Source organism: Rhamphochromis sp. 'chilingali' (genome assembly GCF_963969265.1).
Source record: "Rhamphochromis sp. 'chilingali' genome assembly, chromosome: 6".
In the NCBI taxonomy this organism is placed as follows: Eukaryota; Metazoa; Chordata; class Actinopteri; order Cichliformes; family Cichlidae; genus Rhamphochromis; species Rhamphochromis sp. 'chilingali'.
Genome location: NC_137933.1, coordinates 20,394,006 through 20,417,230, shown reverse-complemented (window position 1 = coordinate 20,417,230; position 23,225 = coordinate 20,394,006). Strand labels below are relative to the sequence as shown.

At 39.5% G+C, this 23,225-nt stretch overlaps 1 protein-coding gene across 1 annotated transcript in view; it reads right to left on the bottom strand.

Moving 5' to 3' along the window:
- The window catches only part of igdcc3 (immunoglobulin superfamily, DCC subclass, member 3), a 70,226-nt gene that overhangs the window by 18,279 nt on the left and 28,722 nt on the right, over window positions 1–23,225 (bottom strand). Inside the window, exons 3-7 of the mRNA XM_080885061.1 lie at window positions 20,509–20,653; window positions 20,284–20,414; window positions 19,800–19,937; window positions 16,044–16,202; window positions 10,865–11,030 (exon numbers count right to left, since the gene is read on the bottom strand). Coding sequence (XP_080741187.1) covers window positions 10,865–11,030; window positions 16,044–16,202; window positions 19,800–19,937; window positions 20,284–20,414; window positions 20,509–20,653 — 739 coding nt within the window. The remainder of the gene's footprint in view (window positions 1–10,864; window positions 11,031–16,043; window positions 16,203–19,799; window positions 19,938–20,283; window positions 20,415–20,508; window positions 20,654–23,225) is intronic.

Sequence of the window (23,225 nt, the reverse complement as noted above, 5' to 3'; positions counted from 1 at the left end):
CAACACTGCTAACCACCATGCCACCGTCCTGCCACGGTGCTGCCATCACACCTATTGCCACTAATTTTCTGTCCAGTTCTTGTGTAATTTGGCAAAACTCAGCCTTTTATTCCTGTTTCCCTTCCTTAAGAATGGCTTCTTGACAGCCAGCACTAGATGGATCAACTGAAGAGCCAGATGCATCTGTTAGGTCTGTGTCAGGTCTTTGCTGCTTATTCAGATACCCTTCATCAGTTTTTTAGGCCACTTCTTCTTTTGTTTTCCACTTGTCTGGTTTTATCAGATTTTTAAAGGACATGCTGCACACCATGTCTGACAAACTGTGTTACTGTTCACAATTTTCATAGAGTCGCATAGATGGGAACAAATTATGTGTTTTGTGACAGGCTCGTCCTGTGCTTTGTGCTTTAAGATAGAATTTGTTTTGGTTGTTATGTGTAGACACAACGCAGGTTCATCCTTTGAGTAAGGTGCCCTTTTTAGGGTGACTTATGGTTTAGGGGTCAGTGTTAAATGGCTTAACAAACAACAAGAAATTCCTCTAAAAATTGTATAAGGAATGGACTGAAAACGAGTGAAATAGCAGGTATTGTCCAAAGACCCCGGTAACATTACAGGGAGTGCAGAATTATTAGGCAAATGAGTATTTTGTCCACATCATCCTCTTCATGCATGTTGTCTTACTCCAAGCTGTATAGGCTCGAAAGCCTACTACCAATTAAGCATATTAGGTGATGTGCATCTCTGTAATGAGAAGGGGTGTGGTCTAATGACATCAACACCCTATATCAGGTGTGCATAATTATTAGGTAACGTCCTTTCCTTTGGCAAAATGGGTCAAAAGAAGGACTTGACAGGCTCAGAAAAGTCAAAAATAGTGAGATATCTTGCAGAGGGATGCAGCAGTCTCAAAATTGCAAAGATTCTGAAGCGTGATCATCGAACAATCAAGCGTTTCATTCAAAATAGTCAACAGGGTCGCAAGAAGCGTGTGGAAAAACCAAGGCACCAAATAACTGCCCATGAACTGAGAAAAGTCAAGCGTGCAGCTGCCAAGATGCCACTTGCCACCAGTTTGGCCATATTTCAGAGCTGCAACATCACTGGAGTGCCCAAAAGCACAAGGTGTGCAATAACTCAGAGACATGGCCAAGGTAAGAAAGGCTGAAAGACGACCACCACTGAACAAGACACACAAGCTGAAACGTCAAGACTGGGCCAAGAAATATCTCAAGACTGATTTTTCTAAGGTTTTATGGACTGATGAAATGAGAGTGAGTCTTGATGGGCCAGATGGATGGGCCCGTGGCTGGATTGGTAAAGGGCAGAGAGCTCCAGTCCGACTCAGACGCCAGCAAGGTGGAGGTGGAGTACTGGTTTGGGCTGGTATCATCAAAGATGAGCTTGTGGGGCCTTTTCGGGTTGAGGATGGAGTCAAGCTCAACTCCCAGTCCTACTGCCAGTTTCTGGAAGACACCTTCTTCAAGCAGTGGTACAGGAAGAAGTCTGCCTCCTTCAAGAAAAACATGATTTTCATGCAGGACAATGCTCCATCACACGCGTCCAAGTACTCCACAGCGTGGCTGGCAAGAAAGGGTATAAAAGAAGAAAAACTAATGACATGGCCACCTTGTTCACCTGATCTGAACCCCATTGAGAACCTGTGGTCCATCATCAAATGTGAGATTTACAAGGAGGGAAAACAGTACACCTCTCTGAACAGTGTCTGGGAGGCTGTGGTTGCTGCTGCACGCAATGTTGATGGTGAACAGATCAAAACACTGACAGAATCCATGGATGGCAGGCTTTTGAGTGTCCTTGCAAAGAAAGGTGGCTATATTGGTCGCTGATTTGTTTTTGTTTTGTTTTTGAATGTCAGAAATGTATATTTGTGAATGTGGAGATGTTATATTGGTTTCACTGGTAAAAATAAATAATTGAAATGGGTATATATGTTTTTTGTTAAGTTGCCTAATAATTATGCACAGTAATAGTCACCTGCAGACACAGATATCCCCCTAAAATAGCTAAAACTAAAAACAAACTAAAAACTACTTCCAAAAACATTCAGCTTTGATATTAATGAGTTTTTTGGGTTCATTGAGAACATGGTTGTTGTTCAATAATAACATTATTCCTCAAAAATACAACTTGCCTAATAATTCTGCACTCCCTATATTACTAAGAATTTTACACAGTACTGCAGGTATCCTCCTAGATTGGTGAAAGGGAACATGAGCAAAGTGGCATTTCAGTTCTCAGCAACACTGACATCACGCCAGCCTCAGTGCGTTTCATGCAGATGGATTTTTAAGGTCAGGCGAGCCTCTTCTGGGTCAGCAGGTAGGACAAAGAACTGAATTATTCCATTTCCTTTTCAAAATTGAAGTGTTGTTACTGGAGATTTCTAATCTGGGTCAGAGAAAGCCGCGAGATGGAAGAGTCATTATTCGCTCCAGGCTGCCAGGTGGACTCAATCTGTATAATTATCAGGTCAAAGAGGTGTTCTGCATTGCAGCCTCTCTGAGCCAATCTCACCTCTGACCCCTGAGGTGGCAGCAGTCACCAGCCCTCAGCTCGCTACTCAACCATCACGTTTCTGACAGCCTTTCATATCAGCGATGGATGGAGTGTTTGCAGACAAGCAGCCTGACCAGACGCAGCAAAGAGGCCCCCAGGGATGCCCTACTCAATGCCACCGCGGCCGGATGCGCCCCATGAGTGTGAGAACGGAAGGCAGCGAAATTTCACAAGAAGTCGCTTGTTTGAGGAGGTACAGTAGCGTCCAGCTGCATGTATGCTAATTCACACACACCCACGCACTCACACATACATTTCATGAACACATGGATGGACGCTGTTAGCTGGTCACTTGTGAAATTCCACAACTGCTGTCAAAACCTGCTTTATAACTTCCAGGAGGAAAGCTCTAGATGTTTTAGACATTTTAGAGCAGGGATGTTAGTTAATGGGGCACAGTCAGTCGACTTTGATCCTATATGTGTTGTACTCCCCCCCCAAAAAAAAGGTGAAACATCTTCAAGAAACTTGATGATTTATATGATTATAAAAAAGCCGCAAAATTTCCGCTTTTTGTTACTTGATGCAGAAAATGGTCAAATTTAACTATTTGTCTGTATTTTACTTCTTTAAAAACAAACCAAATAATTGCAGGAATTTGAATCACTTTCACTTCACTTCACTTTCCAGATGTTCCAGCTATTAATAAGAACCAACTACTAATAACTTATATGTAATTTTCATTTCACATCTTGTACTGTTTGACGCTTCTGATTTAGAGTTTCATTATCAAGTTCCTGTTTGATCTTGTAATCATATTCATGAAGATTTGCTTTTTTATCTCTGTTAATTATCACTGCACAGTGATGACTGCATTAATTTAGGTATAATGATTTCAGTGCTGATGCACGTAATGTCTTGCATTTAATTTTGGCTTAATGTCTTTAGTTCAGCCTCAGTGTCATTTGACAGTTTAGTGACACGATGTTTCGTTTCTGAGGTCTTTTTTTCTCTCTGTTGCTTCAGCTGGAAATCTAAATCACATTGCTTTTTGTATCAGATCACTGCTGAGGAATGATGTGACAGATGGCGGATGTTTAGATAACTACGTCACAAGTATTTGTAAAGACCAAGAGGAACAAAACATTCCAGGAAACTGTATTAGTTATTGAAGAAATTCTCTGCAAGGTTTGATGCTGCTTATATGAACTCATATATGGACAACTCTCCTATCTCTACACATTAAAAGAAACTTTTTCCCATTTTCATGCACACAAGTTGATGAAAGGTTTTACAAGTGGCATGCCCTCTTTATTAATGATGTCAAGGTTTTCAGCACCGACTGATTTTCTAACAGCAAATGTGGTTCAGTAGTAGGGCTGAACGATTATGGAAAATAATCTAATTGCGATTTTTTGCCCCAATATTGCGATTGCGATGCGATATGCGATTATTTTTTAAGGTATTTGTCTTCTGTATTATTAAACAAAGACAAGCAATACATCATATAGTATGGCCAATACTATATTACATTAATTTTAAACTGTTCTTTCCTGGAAGACAGACCTCTGTTATGATGACATGAGGTGATGCATGAATTGATGACTGACATTTTTATTTAACTTCTTCAATCACAACAGTATATTTGAACATACACAATAGTTTATTTTTAGCTTACAAACATCTGAGCATAAAGTGCTGACAAGGAACCCTGGTGTAAACATTAAAATGAAAGTCAGTACAATGTGCAGATTGCAGAAATATACATAAACAAAATCAGTGGCTTTACCACACTCAGTTTTTCGACATCTGTGAACTACTAGACAGTCATTCAATTAAAAAATAATATTAAATAAATAAAACTAATAAATAAAAAATACACACATCTTACTGATCTCTGCAGTCAGTAACATTACACATAAAGTGCAAACATAATAGCAATTGTATAAACACACACACAAACACGCCTTTAAAGTTTAAAGGCGTGAAATTGGACGGTCTAGCCTTCTGAATCAGAAGGCTAGTTCTGATTAGCGTCACCGCTGTCTCGGTGGAGTTTAATAAACTCGGCCGTCTGCTTCTTGCTATCTAAAATATAACCAGACACTGGTGTAAATTCTCGACTGTCTCATACTTCTGTTTAATAAGTTTTCTGTTTGACGTTTAGTCAGCTGTGTGAGAACCAAGGAGGAACCCACCCGGGGGATTAATAAAGTTTTATTTTATCTAATCTAATAACTTTAATCTCAGCCAAACCGATTTACTCACGAACAAACAAAACACTGAAAAAAGCCCAACAATAACATTTTTAGGTTGTCTAAGTGACTTATATATTACGTTTAACCCGAGCAGCGAAACTCCGCGGTGATCTGAAAATGATGTGCCGGGAGTTGTGCCGTTCTCGGCCGCATCAGTAACCCTCGAGCTCCCGGCTAGCTGTCGAGCTGGTGGGTAGCAGACGCCTCTGAAAACGTCGAAGCACTTTTGCAAATATGGGATATCTTGATAAACCGAGCAGATATTTGATGTTTACACAACTACTTTCTCGCCTGAAAATATGTTAAAAGTTTATTTTGTGACCCAGAAAGATTAGTATGAGTAATTTTAAAACTTAGTAGCGGCCGCCATTGCTGGAAACTGGAGTTTGGCTGGGCCGCGCTATGAATTCTGGGATATGGTAGTAATTTGGACAGCCTTCGGCGCGTCGCTGTGACGTAATCGGTCTACAAATGCGGCCTCAGGAGGATGCAGCCCATGAATTGTATAATATAATCGCAGTATAATCGCAGCCTTTGCGGTTAGAAAATTGCACTTGATCATGTCGCGATATTATCGCAAATGCGATATATCGTTCAGCCCTATTCAGTAGCACAGAAAACTGAATGCAGCAAAAGGAAACTTTTAATTAACGGAAAAGTTTGTGTGGTCGTTTTTTAAGCAGCTGTGATCGGACTTTGGAGGTGTGCAGCCTCACGCCTGTAACTCTTCATCTAATAGCTCACTGTGGCTGCTCCGTCTTCTTGATCCATTACTCCCTGCAGTGTTACAAATTGATCCACTGTCGAGAAATATTAAAAATGACTTGTTTTATAGATGCACTGTTGATGAATGGCAGCAGTAAATGCTAAGCTTACTCAAATTGAAACCTTTGAAACCTTCGCCATCTTCAAATACTTTCTGACTCAGTTTCTTTTCAAATAGATCGGTCTGTATTTATAAGCAACACCTCACCAACGATCCAAACATATGTGAAGGGGAAAAGCGAGTGACAGAGTTGAAAACACACGGGAGGTGTATGGCCTAAATTTGGACTGTTTGCTTGTCTCATTGGAGCTCCTGAACTGAGCTGTCCCGTCCTGACAGGTTGACACCATCATTTACTCATCAGTTCAAGGTCACTTCACAGATTGACAGATAAGGCTGTGGACCGGGGGGGATAGCTGACAGTGGGGCTTTGGGTCTGTTGTTCAGCTGCTAAGGCTGTGTTTACTCTCCGTTGTCTCCGAGCAGCACCCCATCAAAAGCCAGCTTTGCCATTCTGGATTCAGTGAGAGTGAAAGGAAGAAGAAGAAGAAAAAAGTCTGGGGACAAAGAGAGAACAGGAGGAAGAGGCGGGGAAGGGTGGAGGGGAGGAGTGATGAGCTGTCTGTGGCCTGAGAAGAGGGAAGGGCCCAGGGATATGACTGATTACAGGCGAGGTCAGAGTTCAAGGCCAATGCTCAGGCCAGAGCTCGCTGTAAAGTGGGCAGGAAAGGGGGATGTGGGGCACAGAGAGGGGCCTGCAAACAAGAAAGGCAGGTCTTGGTGAAAGAAAGTTTAAAAAAAAAAGAAAAGAAAAAAAAAACCCTTTGAAAGGATTCTGCTACAAAATGACCAGGTTTGTGTGGTGCCCTGTTCCTTCAGATGTTGGCTATTAATTTGAAAATACACCACGCCTCTCACACACAATTGAAAATGTTCTTTTAGTTACTACATAACTTTCTAAACAGATAAAAAAGGATTGTTAGTCGATCTGAATGATTAAAATTTAATGATTTTTGTCATTCTTCTCTTTTTTTTTACCACAAGGGAGAATTTAATTTTCATCCACTGCAGTAAAACTAAACAGGCTGACTTTCAACCTCTCAATTATTAAACTGTCGGAGATCACAGCTTGTGTTTGTCGAGGGATCACACACGGCAGCTTTGGTGATGTAAGAACAATGTATAATGATCCAACTCTGAGAGGGTTTAAATAACCAGGATAGCATATTTCACAGGAGGCTGGCCAGCAAACACTAATAATGAAGGGGCTTCATAATAATGCTGGCAGTGTGTGTCCATGGTGTCACATTTGTTGGGTTGTGTCAGGAAGAACACACGCCTCGCGTGTTTACAGAAGCAGCCAATCAGCTTATTTCTGACATCACCGCATATTGCCGACACAGCCTCGTCGGTTTCCTGCATTTGGCGAGAAAAGCGTTCGTGCGGCTGAGGAGTAAAGGGCATCACACTTGTGAATTGTCATGTTGGATTATGTGTGAGTGCAAAATGAATGATGGCATGCACCGTGGGGCTATTTTGCACATACAGACTTGCTTTTTGATTAATGTGTGTGCGTGTGTATGAATGAAATGCACAATCGATTCCCCTTCCTTCCCTCTTTGCTCTTGAAGGTCAGCATCATGAGAGTCGGCAGTGTGTGTATATACTGTTACACCGACCACACACATTAATTAAAATCTCTCTCCTAGGTATGTTGCATTGTGTACTCAAGCCTACACTATCTGATAGCCTCTGAATATATCTATATATATGTACGTATCTGTGAAAACAGAATAATTGTGCTACCCGGAGCTGTTGAATGAATTTGCATATCATTATATATCATTTGTTTTAGCTTGGATCAGCAGGTAAATTCTGCCTGATCCCATATATATTTTTTAGGACCTCCAGAAAACACACTACATCATAGGTGTCAAACTCTGGCCCGCGGGCCAAAGTTGGCCCGCAGCCTAATTACATTTGGCCCGCGAAGCCATACCAAATTACTATTAGAGCTGGCCTGCTGGTATTATACAGCTAATATATATATTGTTTAGTATTAAGCTTTGCTTGTTCCATATTCAGTTTTTCAGCAAAACATGTTTGAGTCCATAAGAAAAGATTCATTCTTATATCTTATATTTTTTTTCAATAAATATTAATGTTTGTTCCAGTTTTGAAATTTGGCCCACTGTGTATTTGAGTTTGACACCCCTGCACTACATGGTCTTTCAGGCTCTCGGTAAAACTCACCCCACTGTGAATTGCCAGCTGAGTGAATTTAATATACAGCTAAAATCTGCAAGATGTTTATACCTCAGTGGGAAAGTCACATGTGTTTTTACCCTTTTGCCCTCAAATGTATACACATGAGATATAATGAGTGCAGTAGATGAGTAATCTTATGTAATTATGACTAAAAAATGTTCTTTTAAATATCCAGAGATTGACTAATGAATCTAAAAGTGTTCAGAATTTTTTTCCACATCATCAAATCTTGGCAATTAATGCATGATTAATCTTAAATGTAGACATAACCTTCAATTCAGTTCTGTCCATGTTTATTTATATAGCACCAATTCGCAACAACAGTCGCCTCAAGGTGCTTTAAGGTAAAGCTTTACCTTTACCGTATAGCACCTTGAGGCGACTGTTGTCGCTAGTATTTTGGGAGAAAACCCTGACAATCAGACGAGCCCCAATGATCAAGGACTTTGTGATGGTGGGAAAGAAAAACTCCCTTTTAACAGGATGAAGGATTTTATGACCTGAATGTGTTTTACTAGGTAGGAGTTAAACCAAGTGATCAAGACCATAAACTCACCAGGAAAGACTTTACAGAGGATGTAAATCAAGGGAGAAGTCAAACATGTGTCTCACAATTTTCTTTACCATCTTATTTAAGTTGCCCCCTGCTGGCCACTATAAAGAATGCAGACTTGAGGCACTGGCTTCACTCTGCAGACGACTACACCCATCTTTTCAATACAGGCTATGTCATTTACAGAGGTTTTTTGTTTAATTATAAAAGGTTGACTAATTCATAATTTTTTCAGCATAAAGGACTTTCCCCTCCTACACTCACCAAATTATTTTAGCAAAATATAACTACCGAACAAATATACAGCATCTGTGAGGGGAAAATTATACAAGGAACATATAATATAGATTCTGGATTTACTACTGCTTGAGCCTTGCAGCATATGTTTATATATGTTATCTGTCAGTCAAAGAGAAAATTTTCAGTTTCTAAGCACAAATTTCAACATGATTCAGTTGTTTTATAAATGTGAGAATTTCTTGATTTTCATTAAACAAACTCCCTGAACAGAAAGAGTTTAACATTACACTGCAGACAGACAGTGCAGAGTCTTAAGATGCACAACAAGCTGCTCGGTTCTCTAAATAGCTGATTGCAATTCCTGTTTAACCAGCTGAGTTTGTGATGTAATTAGCTAATGGGAGATCTCAAGCTGAGGCCTGCCTCCTTAACCAATCAGATGGTTTGCATAAGATTCATGTAACAGCAGGTCATGCAGTAATGGTGTAGAGTAGAAATACTGTAATGCTCTGGCTACCCTTTTTCTTTTTCTCGTCTCATCTATTCTTCCTGCCAACTCATCACTTCTCTATTGAACACAAAGTGAGATTCATTTTTCTCACTTTTTCACCACATCTAAGTCTGGCCTCTCATTTATATCTTCCCACTCTTCTTTCCTTCTTTGTTAGCCCCTCAGTCCATCTCGCTGACAAATAGAGACTGGTGGAAGGCAAGTAGGAGTGCAGCAGTGTGTGTGAGCGATGAAGGTGTCTGCTCGCATCACTCACTGCGATGTAGTGTGAGTATTGATTCTTTTTGTTGCATACTGACTTCATATTTCGTATAATATGAATAATAACAGCATATAAGGATAATTGGAGTATCGCAGGTTGAAGTTATGCCTAGCAGTGTTAAGAAACAGGCTGGAAACTTTGGGTTTCTCCAGAAATATCATAAAATCAAGCATGGATATGTATATGTATACGTATATATGTATATATATGTATATACATATATGTATATATATATATATATATATATATATATATATATATATATATATATATATATATATATATATATATATATACACATATATATATACATATATATATGTATATGTATACGTATATACGTATACATATACATATATATATGTATATGTATACGTATATACGTATATATGTATATATATGTATATATATATACATATATGTGTATATATGTGTATATATGTGTATATATATGTGTATATATACACATATATGTATATATATATGTGTATATATATATACATATATGTGTATATATACACATATATGTATATATACACATATACACATATATGTATATATATACACATATATACACATATATGTATATATATACACATATATACACATATATACACATATATGTATATATACACATATACACATATATGTATATATATACACATATATACACATATATACACATATATGTATATATATACATATATATGTATATATATACATATATATACATATATACGTATACATATACGTATACATAATGTAGCCTTTACAGCGCACACATAAAGACGCAAAAATAAATTGAGGCTCACGCCTTGGCAGGAACGTATTCCAGCAGCTGCTGCGTTATAGAAGCAACACAAATGTGGTGAAAATGAGCATTTGATGATGCCAATGATCAGATCAAGGCAATAGCAATTAATACTGACAACCATATTAGTCCTGTTAGCTGGGTGCAGCTTTGTAAGTGACGGCTGGAAAGAAAGAAATCTGATCTGTGATAAATGCAGTTATCACGTTATGTAACAGCCCAGATGATGATGACTTAATGAAATCGCTGTAACATGTGACAGATTCGTTACAGATCATTTTTAAGAAGAGTTTTTGGGTTGTCATTTTTGTTTTTCATGTAAATATAATATCATAAGCATATGCGGGGTTTTTAAGCTATAAATAAGTTAATATGAGTTAATAAGTTAATAAGATCCTCTGTAGGTTGTTGTACACGGTTCAAGTGGCAATTTCTATGGGAGGAAATGCACTTGACATTTTTGTTGGGCTGCCTAAAGTTTTAGGTGAGGAAACAAACAGCTGTTTAAACAAATTTATGGTATCAAAAGGGACCATTTTGTAGAAAACCTCTGACAGAATGAGCAAAAACTGAGCGAACTGTCTTACTACAGAGCTCTGTGCCTCTGTGAGCATTTATGTATATATGAATAAATTTGAATATGATTAAAGTAAATTTTTTTGTTTTTTTGTTTACCTGTTGTTGTTTCTGAGTTTGACGTGCCCCCCGGGCTCCAGAATCTGCCCGTTCTTCAGCCAGGTGAGCTGCGGCTCAGGCTCACCCCGCGCTTGACAGGTGAAGATAGCGGTGGTGCCGACGGGGCGGGCGATGGACTGTGGAGGCTGAACGAATTCTGCTGGAGCTGTAAGAGAAGGCAGACTGAGAATCAGATCGAGTAACCTCAATCCGTCAAGCAAAAGATGTTGCTGGATAGATCGGTGCCAAAAAAATAGAAATACAATTTTGGCAGAATTAAGAGGTGCAGAAAAAGAAAAAGCCAAAGGGTGAGAATGAGGAAGGGAAAATATGAAAGCCTAGTGTATGCATGAATGGTATAAATACTGCTGTAGAGATATAATTCAGGGTCAGTTGGCAGGATTATGATAGACACCAGATCAATGCAGATGCAGGAAAAGGGGGAAGCAGGAAAGCGAGATAAAGCCATAAGACTTGTGCAACCAGAGCAATACTTGGGAGTAATTTGCCTTAAAACAGCAGTTCAGTTTTTATCATATCTGCTCTCATCACTTGATTCAGGCTTCCAGCCATTATTCATTATTCAAAATGGCAGGTGCTCTATTTTAATTTAAAGAGTAATTAAAATTATACCTGCTGGATTATAATTTTCTACGTTGGTGCTTTTGAATGATCTCCTCTGTGCTTATAATTGTACCAACAGATGTAAGTGATCTGACAGCCTAATTTATTTATGACAACATTAGCCGAGAAAATTTGATGGTATTATATATACGTGGGTTTATATAATGCCTTTACTGGAGGCGTATCATGATGCCTTTAGTAAAAAATACCACACTGTTCCACCTTTTTTTTCTGTCCCTGTCATTTTCTTCATCATCATCAAGAGAGGATGAGCAACCTGAGAAAACCTGAAATAGCTTGAACACAAATACCGTGAGATCAAAGTGACTGAATCATAGAGGTGACTCTTAAAGAGAAACTTTTGGACCTATAATTTGATGGGATTATAAGATTGCTTAAAAAAGTATTAAAAAAGGTAATGAGTAATGTGCAACAGATTACTGTTTATAAAAAAAGGCTGCACTTGTTTTAAATAGGTTAAGTAATTTTAGCTGGCTCTCTTAGGGACAGCACATTTATGACATATATGGAGTATTGAGGGCTACATATTAAAAGTCCAAACTAAGAGGAATGAATGAAGAAATACAGTATTGTGCAAAAGTCTTTAGTCACGTCTTAATATTTTGCTTCCAATGGAGCTAGACTTTCCTGTCTTTTTTTAAAGCGGTCATGAGCCATAGTTCCTGTAAAATGGACCTAATATGCTCATTTTTATGCATATTTTTAATTCTTGGCATCTATTAGTGTACATTTACATGATATACTTTTTTGAATAATCCTTATTTATCCTATACTGGCCCTTGATGACCCTCAGTTCACCGTGTCTTCTGTTTGACTGCCTCTAGCAAACAGAAGGTTTTAAACAGGCGCTGCGCTGGCCAGAGCTGTACGCTTGAGATAAACATATTAACCACATCCTGCTTCTACTGACATCATACAGCCAAGAGTGGGAAAAAATCCCTCGAAATAGGGTCTTACACATACGCTGGCCTTATTTGAAAGTTTGGCCATATATAACGTGGGCATCCACCACTCTATGTGCCTTTATTTGACAAAAAAATAAAAAATATATATACTAGGAACAAGTCAAACAGGTCAACTTTAAAAGATCTGTCACACTTTCGGTTGTCAAGTTGAATTCCTGTTTATTTTGTTTTCCCCGCTCTTCTGCCCTCCTTCTTGTTCCAACACTAATAAATAAAATGTTGTCTGACACTTTCTCAATGTAAGCATTTTCATTCTTCCCAGTGGAAAAGCTAAGGGGCCGTTAGGCACTTGAATGAGGGGGGCTGACAGCGTGAGATGGTCCTTTCATTCATCTCAGTCCTTCCCAGCTTCATTGTCTGTTTTGTGCACACTTGCTGTGTGCTTTGAGGGCTGACTTGAAGGTGAAGGTCAGAGGGAGCTCAGGAAGGCATTGATTTGCACCTGTAAGGGTGTGGGGTAAGACCGTGAGCACCAGCTATCCATCTTACGCTTGTTTTTCGCTTCTTTGGCCGCTACAGTTTTACTCTTTCATTCTTTGTTTCTCTCTTCTCTCTTTTTGTACCCCAAAGGAGCCAACATAAATCCAGCTTGTTTACTGTGTAAGTGCTTTTTTAAACTGTGACTGTCTTCTTAGCTTTGTGCTTATTGAAGTTCCTAATCAGTGACAGCCACTGAAGCCCTCTTATAGTAGCTTATTATCTATAGAATAATGAGAATTACTAATTAAAGCACACTATTCCATCATAACGGAGCAGTTCTAACACGTGTTTATGTGTAGTTAATGAGGCATTTGTTGTTTCCTTAAATCAATAACAGAAACCAAAAACAGACAGCGGCACATCATGAATGTCCACATCTTTTTATCCTTAGCAGGTGAGGGGCTCGTCGCAGACTTGACAAGCAGATGAAATGAAATATTGTCTGCGATCGATGCTGCTATAGGCTGGAGCAAAGTATGGTCCGTCTGATCAATATGTGAGTGAGGCAGACACTGGATGTTTCCTGCTTGGTGGCAATTAATGCACAGGGCAGCCCACACCTGCCATATCCTTTTGGTCAAAAGCACCTGTCTCTTAACACTAACATCAAACACCTTCATGATACTGGCTCCAGCTCTGTGGAGAATAGATGAAAAGAACAACAACATTTCAATCAAAATGTTAGAAAGCACACAGAGAATGAAACTTCAAAGGACTATATTTCTTCTGCATGCTGTGGCAGAGCAACAGATTATTGACCTTTAAGTTTTTGTCTAATATTAAAGTTCCCCACATTACATAAAGTATATTTTCTTTAAAAAGACTTATAGGATGTATTAAGAGTTGATTTGTCTTGTTTTCACATAACCTGTACATACAGTAGTGTGTAATCAGCTAGTACAAATAAACTAATGACTATAACTACAGGAACACCTACACGTAAGACTGGCAAATCAAAGATATGTTATTATAGGATATTTTGAATTTGGATGTATCTTATAGTATCTAGTATATTGTATTATATATTGAGAAGAAGAAAAAGAGAGGTGCTATGGGTTTACCACTTTCACCAGATGATGGTGTTACTTCTTATTTATTGTAGAAAATCTGCATATTTATCTCCTGTGAGACTCACACAACTGTGTTATAAAACAAACAAATCTAAAATTGAATGCTAATGGCCTGTTATTAAAAAAAAAAACTGATTATACATGTCATTTGAGTGAAGAAAAGGCTCGCAGATACAATACTGCAGAGGCATTGTCTCTTGTTGCAGAGCCTGTGAAGAACCGCGGAAGAATTTTAAAAAGCTGCAGACATGAAGGCGCTGCTTTTGAGCTGAGGATACCAGTGCCAAAACAAAGACACAATAAATCAATTTCTAGGCGTTTTGAAAACCAACAAACAAAGAAGAAATAATCCATGTTGCTGGGTTTTTTTTTTATCCTTCTAGTGTGGCATCTAAAATCTGCAAATCATATCTCCATATGTCATTCTTTAATTTAAATTTGATGGTTATATTTATAGAATTTCCCAGAAGTGCCCACAGTGTGCATCTCATTTTTGTAGCTCAGACTGTAGTATAACAATTTTTATAACGTGGCTTCACTAAACCTCACCAACCTGAATCGAATAAACAGGGCAAACTCGACTGGGCAAATCAAGCCAGGTTTGCAATGTCCTTTAAAAGTGGGCAGTGCTGATGTTGATGTACATACTTTTCACAGGACTAGCAAATTATAATGGCTGTGAAGGCTGACTTGCACATCTTAGACCAACAAGTACAAGCACTTTGTAGTCTAAGGTGCTTTCAGTGGTCAGCAAGACGAGAGAAGTACTATATAAATGCAAGTCCATTACATTACAAGACAATGAAATTGCTCTGAAACTGCTTGCAGCAAAGCAAGCAGAAAGGCTGTGAATCTGTATCTCTTAACGATGCTTGTCAGGAAAAATGAAAAGGGGTTTAAAGAGTTTCTAAAAAAAAAAAAAACTAGAGCTCCTCTGAAAATATGCACGCATGGTCTATAGGATCTTCTAGGAATGGTGTCACAGAACTGATTAGTTAGTAGGCTATGCTTTGATACAACTTGATCTGTAATCTCCAACATAGCCTCTTAACCTCGCTAAACCCCAAATCCTGCTTCACGGTACACGTCCCCTGACTCTCCAGAGTCCCATCTCTAATCATCAAGTATCTCTGTGCTCAGTGCCTCCAAATACAAAACAATCTTTGTTCATTCTATCTAAAAAAAACCCTATTTGCCATAAAAGATTTAATCACATGTGCCTCCACAAATGCAATATACTGTACATGATAACTTCCCAGGGTTGGTAAAAACTGCGCCTGGTCCCTAAAGTGTATTTCAGAGACCACAAAAGCCGATGTTGCAGGACTGTCTGCTTCTCGGTGTGATGCTGTAAATCTATTTTGCTCTGTGTTTTTGTTCTCCAATATTAAAGAAATGATGATTCAAATAAACCTCTGCAGTTATGTATTTTTTTTATCTCTTCCTAACAGAGTGTTGAAGATTTGAAACCTGAAACTATTACTGAAATTGCAAAAGCTGAGAGTCGGAACTCTTTGTGAAATGTTTGTAATGCCTACCATACAGACTCTAGCTCTGAGCAACAAGCAGAGACATTTTAGTGGTCTTGTATCTTGCTGGTGGCACAAAAAGGTGTAAAAGTATGCTTGGTATACCAGAAATAGCTGATAATTACTGCTTGGAAGGTAGCAAAATAAAAATCAGCCTGAAATGTTTTGGTATGCTTTGCTTTGCTTTGCTTTGCTTTGGGGGAAAATCATTCAAAACCTTCTCCCTGAAAAATCTGCACCAACCACTAGATCAGAATGAGGGTTTTAAACTAAAGACCACCTACATAAAACACGCTGGTGGCACAGGAGCAAAGCACTTGTTTATCAATGCAGCAAAACTGAGGTTTCAGTCATGGTACAGTAATCATGTTGCCTGATCCACCCACATAGTGCTGAGCTGTACCTCGTCACGTTCCCCAGGATGTTTCGCAGGTGCTTTTAGTTTCACCCAACTGAAAAGAAAATGTCATTGCTTTTATCCAGAGCTCACCTTGGACCACCAGACGTCCTTGAGCAGTCCTGCGCACACGGGTCCCTGGTTTGTTAGCGGCACATACGTAGACCCCGGAGTGCTCCACACCAACATCTGAGATCATCAGGTTTCCTGTGCCGAGCACCTGGATTCCCTCCACCCCGATGGGACGGCCATCTAATCAGGGAGAGAGAAAAAGAAAACAGTTGAGAAGGATGAGTAAGAATCTATGGAGGTCAGCATAAAAAGAACCAGGTATATGGGCACAGTGGGTGTTTATGTTAGATGGGGGTCAACTGAACTATAGTAAAGATCAGAGTGGGTGTAAATCACTAGCAAGACATCTAATTAACATCATGCAAGTTTACGGCCACGAGCTGACAGAAGCAGCGCTATTTCTGTCCCCCCAAGGATGCAGCGCTCACAGCGTGTGTTCCTCAGGACTATAATGTGATAAAGCTGCCAGCACACCATACACCAAGAAAGGTCAGCGAGTTTGTGTTTGAGTCATGTACACGCTGCAATTTTTTAAAACTTAATTGGGACTTTGTGATAGCTTCCAGTGAGAATCATCTGGCTTTTGGGTGCTTTACAGTAAATCAATGCTGCTTTTCTGCTTCTCCCTAACGGATGTTCAGCTAATTAAAACTTTTATGCTCCAGTTGAGACATTCACCTTTTTCAGGAATTTGTCTGAAAAATCCTCAGAGTACATTTTCTTTTAAGCTGGTTTGCTTCTTGGCACTGGAAATGTTTCAGCTGCCAGTCTGGGACCAGAAATTCTAACTGTAACTTCTAATCTTATATCTACTTACACAATCCATAGCAGCCTCCTCTCTGCTTTTGCTGTAATTACATGATAAGCTCACACACTTTCCTGTGCTCCCTTATCTGCAGTGTCAACTCCAACAATGGCTTCAGTCTGCCTATGATGTTAGCTATGGGGCCAAAGGGGCATTTTAATCCCATCTGTGAGTTCCATCTGCAGCCTGTAAGCCTGTACGTTCCAGATATGATACACTGAAAGGCCAGGAATGGAGGGAAGGGAGACAGGTACCACAGCGGACAAAGGAGCTCCAGTCAGAAATGCTAACTATGTGGTCAATAGTCAGTGAATACTTTTGGGTTCGTCCCTTATCTTCAAACTTAAAGCAAGTCACTTTTCAACAGAAAGGTTACTTTGGATAATGAGTTTGACTGAAATTCACTTGCACATTAGCAAGTGAATTTCAAAATAATGCCACTAAGCCTAAAAATGAATTTGCTAATCAGGATTATCAACAAATTATTTTTTTAAGGTTTTATTAGCAAAAGACTGTGAAAACATATTGTTAGTTTCATTTTTAAGGACTAAGATATATGATGTTGAATGCCCATCACAAACGTTTAAGTTTACTGTCGTGACCCACATGACCAAGAGTTTTGTGGAATACTGAAACTGCCATCAGAACAGCCTTCTATCACATACTGCTGGTTGCAAGACAAATGAGAGATGATGGTCTATGGGACTACAGATCTCAGAGTCCTCTGTGGTGGTAAAACTGTTGCTGACGATAACAGTATGATCACCACTTATCTAAGTGAAAAAAAAGACTAAAAAACTGTAAAAGCGTACTTTGAAAACATAATGGCATACTCCAAACCAATACACTGTGGCATATGTTGGCCTAATCAAATTATATGATGACAAAAATGATTACCAGACTCATGATTTTGTGTGTATATTGTGCATGATAATATATCCCATTACTGCACATACAAATGTGCTTGTATCAAAGATACTTAGATTATATAATGGTGTGTATTTTACATTACAGCCATATGTGACATGAATATCTCACTAGTGTGTCTACACAACGAGTTGATGAATGTCTTAATTCATCAAGAGTACATGAAATCTTCTAATATTTTAAATTTTATATACACTGCCTTATCAATGTGGCAAAAACATGTTATTACTGTGTAGCTAATGCAAGTGTGTAGGCATTATGAGCACCTTTGTCTTGCAACTGTTATTTTGGTTTCTTCAGCCAAACTGTAGTGATGACACATAGTGTCATGAAATGTAAAACAATGAAATCAAAGCAAGCCTTTATTCTGGGTGATACAACAGGTCCAAAACCTAAAACTCCAAAGAAGTGCAGGTAAAACAGAAAGCAAAACATACATAGAGCCAAGGAAGAAGGCTGCACAAACAGATAATTGCTACAAAAGGGTGACAAGATGAAATTAATAAATGCAGGTGAATACAACAAACAGAAAGTGACCCAGATCATGACGCAGGAGACACCCAGCTACTGGAGTACAACAGGAAACGACCAAAAGACAACTACACTGACACCAAACATGATGACAGAGAGAAAAGGAACCCAGGAGGAGAAAGGGACAAGCCCTGTAACAACACAGAGATTTTGCACACCAGGTTTTGCTTTTAAATCAGATATGATCACCAGCCCTAAACTGCAAAAGGAAATCATCACAGCAAACACACAGACCAAACCTCATCACATCTCAAGCTCACCATTCAATTCATCAGAAGTGATGAAAAAAATCCTTTGAGTTCGCTTGAATCTTCAAACCAGCCAACACACACACGGCTCGTGTGATAAATGCCGCAGCTTCAATTAGTAAATGTGCAATTATGTGGCGATGCCTAATGAAGACAATACATGTAATTAATGCAATTAATCACGACAAGTCATTGAGATCTAATAAATGTCTCCAACTTGTGTGACACGTGTTCGTCTTCTTCTTCTTCCACATTTTTTTCATTATCGCACTGGGACGTTGTCCTAACAGAAGCAGTCTTGTTCTTTTCTTGCATTTTCCTGTTATATTCCTCTCTCTCTCTGGCTTTGCCATCACTTTCTCCCTGTCAGAGACTAATTAACTTAGTGTCAGAAAAAAAAAGAGCACAAGCTAGGAGGCCGTGGTGCCGCTGTTCAATGAATAGCAGCAAACCAACTCTGGCATTAAGGAGTGACTGATGTGAAACTATAAGATTCATTATGCGGCTTATCCTAGCCTCCCTGCTGTAATCTAATACATACAAATCCCATCGTGTTAGCATTTCATTCTGGTAACACTGTGTAAGGCAATACTGGCAATCTGATTACACCCAGATGCTGGGGAGGGGCTGTGATTTACATTTGGAACAGAAAATCAGATTGAATGAGAAGTAAAGTAAACAGATAGGAGATTGAAAAATTGTTCACGACAGAATCTGAGTGGTAGTCAAGAAAAGGAAAAATCCGCATGAAGAGAGCTGTCTGTGCAGCAATTACTCAGAGGCTCTCCGCTGCTTCCAAGGAGGTTTTAGCATCGTGAGGACACGAAGCAACAGAGTCGAACATCATGTTTAGCCCTAAGACTTAACCTTCAATCCCACTGCCTCATGTGTACACAATAGATCTGTGCTGTAACAAATATATTCTAGTAGAGTATGACCAATATAGGAATTTTACTGACCGATACTGATACCGATATTTGGTGATTTAAAAATCTAACATGAATATCTGATATAGTATGAAAAACTATGCAAGCATCAGCTTGTTTGCACATGCTGTTAAACTTTTTAAGTTTCGATTTATCAGCTGCCATAAATGCTGATGCCAGTGAATTCCATATCGATATCAGTGAATAACCAGTATCGACTGATATATCAGTCTGGCTCTGTATACTTCACAGTGGAAGACAGAACACACAAATGCCACCTAATCTCTCAAACACACAAACAAGAACACCAGGTCTGATCTGATCAGGACTTTTTTCTCACCTAGTCTGCTCCATGACACAATGGGCCGAGGGTATCCAGTGGCAACACACTCCAAGATAGCCGTTTGGTGAACAGTGAGGGTTAGGTTTTCTGGACCGACCACGATGACAGGTTCTTTGTAAACAGATGACTGAGAGCCTGAAGGGAAAAGGGAGACGAGAATTCAAGATTGGAATGAGCATGATGGATAGCTTCTTTTAATTGGATTTCTCCAAGTGCATTAGCTCAATATGCTGTATCTCTTAGATCTGGCAGCAGGACAATAGGTTTGGAAAAGTCTAGGAAATGTGCTATACAGATAAGCAGAGGCGTATTAAGTGACTGTATTTGATCAGTGATACAGAAAACTAAAGATCCGAATAAAGAAAGCTCATTTAAACCAAAGTCAATTTACAGTGAGGATATGTAGGCTTTCCTCAAATGACAACACACAAACAAAAAACCAGAGGTTTACTCAGATGCGTGCTCAACTATAGATACCAACCGGAAACTGTTAGGAGTGCCTCAGCACTGTGTTTCACTCCTGCACTGTTATGAGCCACACAGCAGAACCTTCCACTGTCCTCCTCACGCACTCCTGTGATCTGGAGAACGCCTGTGGGCAGGAGAGTGTACCTAAAAGACAGAAAAAAATCACGAGACTTGGCACCTTTAACCAAAGTGCTGCAGTTTCTTAAAACAAGAAGCCCAAGTGGTATTTTGATCTAACCTCTCATTACTGGTTTCCACTGGACGGCTGTCTTTTTCCCAGCTGATGACCGGCTCTGGCAGGCCGTGAATCTGGCACTGGAATCTGGCCACGCCGGACTCCTCAGCGTGCACCGACTCGGGTTGGACGTGGAAATCTGCCATGGCTGTGAGATAGAAAGAGGAGCAGTTGAAATATTAGGTCATAGCTTCACAAAACAGCTACAGAGCAATAAGCTCAGTTGCTTACAGAAAAAATAAGCAGCGCTGCAACAGATGGCGTGGCCCCCACAGATCCCAACATCAGAGAACCAATCTTGGACTACATAAAGAGACAGAATATCTACCAAAGGAGTGCTGCAACATGCTTGGAGCAACTGGCACATTTTCTGCAAGGGAAATTTATTTTAGTATTTATATTTATTTTTAGTGTGTTGCTTTTTCACAAATAAAGAGCAAGTACTACAATTTCATGGAAAATCCACACTTCAACTGTTGACAGAGATACTTGGGTTTTTGCACAAAATGGCACTGATTCACTAAATGCACTTCATTGTTGAGAGCTTTAACCTACCTGCTAACCTTACTATTTCACATAAGCCAATTCAGAGACAAGCAGAACGTTTCTGACATCACTAAAAATGTGTAAAAGGAAGCTTTTGTAAAAGAAAACAATCCTACAAATAACAACACAATGAAACACATTCAAGAAGTAAAAGCATAGCTATTTCTGTGAGAGCATGCAACCTGCTTGAGAGGATGTGATACATTTTTCTGCTGCCACTGTGCCTGTCCTTCATATGCAGCTGGTGAAACATTTTGTATGCAGGTAAGAAACATATGTTTCCAAAATGGATGCTAACGCAAATAAAGACAACATAGATAAGGCCAGCACCATATAGCCAAGCTAGTATCAATATCCCCACAGAGAGCCTCATTCAGCTGCAGTTCACATATCCACTCCCTGCAGAACAAAGGCGGCATCGAAGGTGGAGCCAGCAACAAACTCAATTAGAGAGAGGCCCTCTTCTTCCACAATTCTCCCACCTTCTTCAACAGAAGTGCATTTAAATGTCAACCATAATTAACTTGGAGGAAGAGGGGTTTCTCCGAAAACTGTTAGCATAACAACGGGAACAGACCCCTTATTATTTCATAAGACGACCCCCCCCACCCCCCCCACCCCCTTCCAACATGTAGCCTGCATTAAATTATTACTTGCAGGACCTTTATTTTGCAGGCAGCAATACATAATAAGCGTATTTATGCTTGGTTGCTGTCTGGTAGTTCTTTCTCTGACTTCTTGGGCTGGTGTAGCATTAACTTTGTTGTACTGAACTACGGACTGTGTGCACTTTGAATGTTGTCAAGGTTTTCCTGTTGTGCAGAACCAGAAAAGAAATATGTATAGTTTAAAATAAGCATATAGAAATGAAGAAAACAAACCTTAACCACTGATGCTGAAGGATGAGAGCACAGAGAGAGAGTGGATACTTCATTTAGAGAAGCACTACTTTATACCAGCGGCTGCAACACTGTGATTATTACATTTCAGAGCTTAATGAGAAGCGTGGCATTCTCAAACACGACTTGACCTTAGATCTTGGAATAGATGCATGGCGCTCTAATGAAAATTAAACCATGGTAATCTACTTTTTTTCCAGTAGTTCGCTCTTCATAAGCCATGACTTATGAAGCTGTAGCATATTTCTCTGAAGATACCATGTGAAATCATTTCTCTTAAGAAATGATAAGGCCTCACAAAAGCAGCGGTCCATTTTTACTGGGGTAATTCAGTTTGTTCGTCAGTCTCAAAGGGCCACACGGCCCTCACAATGCCCTACCTAATAAATGTAACATCACTCTGAAGCATACGTGGCTTTAAAGTCACCGAGAGCATCGGAAGTATTTTATCACCAAATCACCATTATGGTCCATTTCAGCTCTTTTTTTTCAATTCTTCCTTCTGACACAGTAAACTGCAAGCTTGGGAACACTTCAGTTTATAAAATGATGAAAACCCACTGTAAAGTTGTCAGAAGTTATTATTGTATATTTCAAGTTGCCCCATAGAAACACTTTTATGGGCTTGCACTTCATTTCTAGACAAAAGCAATCAACAATACGTTCTGCCCTGGCCTGCTGTCATACTGAGCCTGGGGCAGAAAGACTGGCAGAAGGCACTGAATTAAAGCCCTGAAGGTGCTGCCACTGCTGATGAAGGACGCTTAGGTGAAATGGCTAGAAATCCTTCAGAAAAACAATGTGCGGAAAACAAGAAGGTCAAGGTAACTGATATGATGCAAGACGAGCGCTGTCCTGGAATAAAGTCTCAAATTAAGATACAGGCATGCACGCACACAGCTGTGTGCACTGTCCGTGTGTACTGGGAACACTGAGGCACTTGAATGCTGCAGGACAAAGGAGGACCAGTGTCTATAGAAGTCTTTCTTGTGCATCTCTGCCAAGTAGTCAGGGTGTCTGCTGATCTGGCTGTTGTGTGTGTCCACTGACACAACCCCCTAACGGGCCCCACCCTTTGCCCTCATGCATAAAACATAGTCTCTCTAAGAGGCCCACAGTCCTCCTATTATTGAACCCTCGCAAAATCAGACACAATTTCAAAAATCACAGCGGGGTCACACCCACAAATGAATGCATGCGGCAGAGAATTTGATTAACTCTAAAGAAAAACAGCCATTTATAATCTGCACTTTAGTTGACTTTTATGGTGTATGC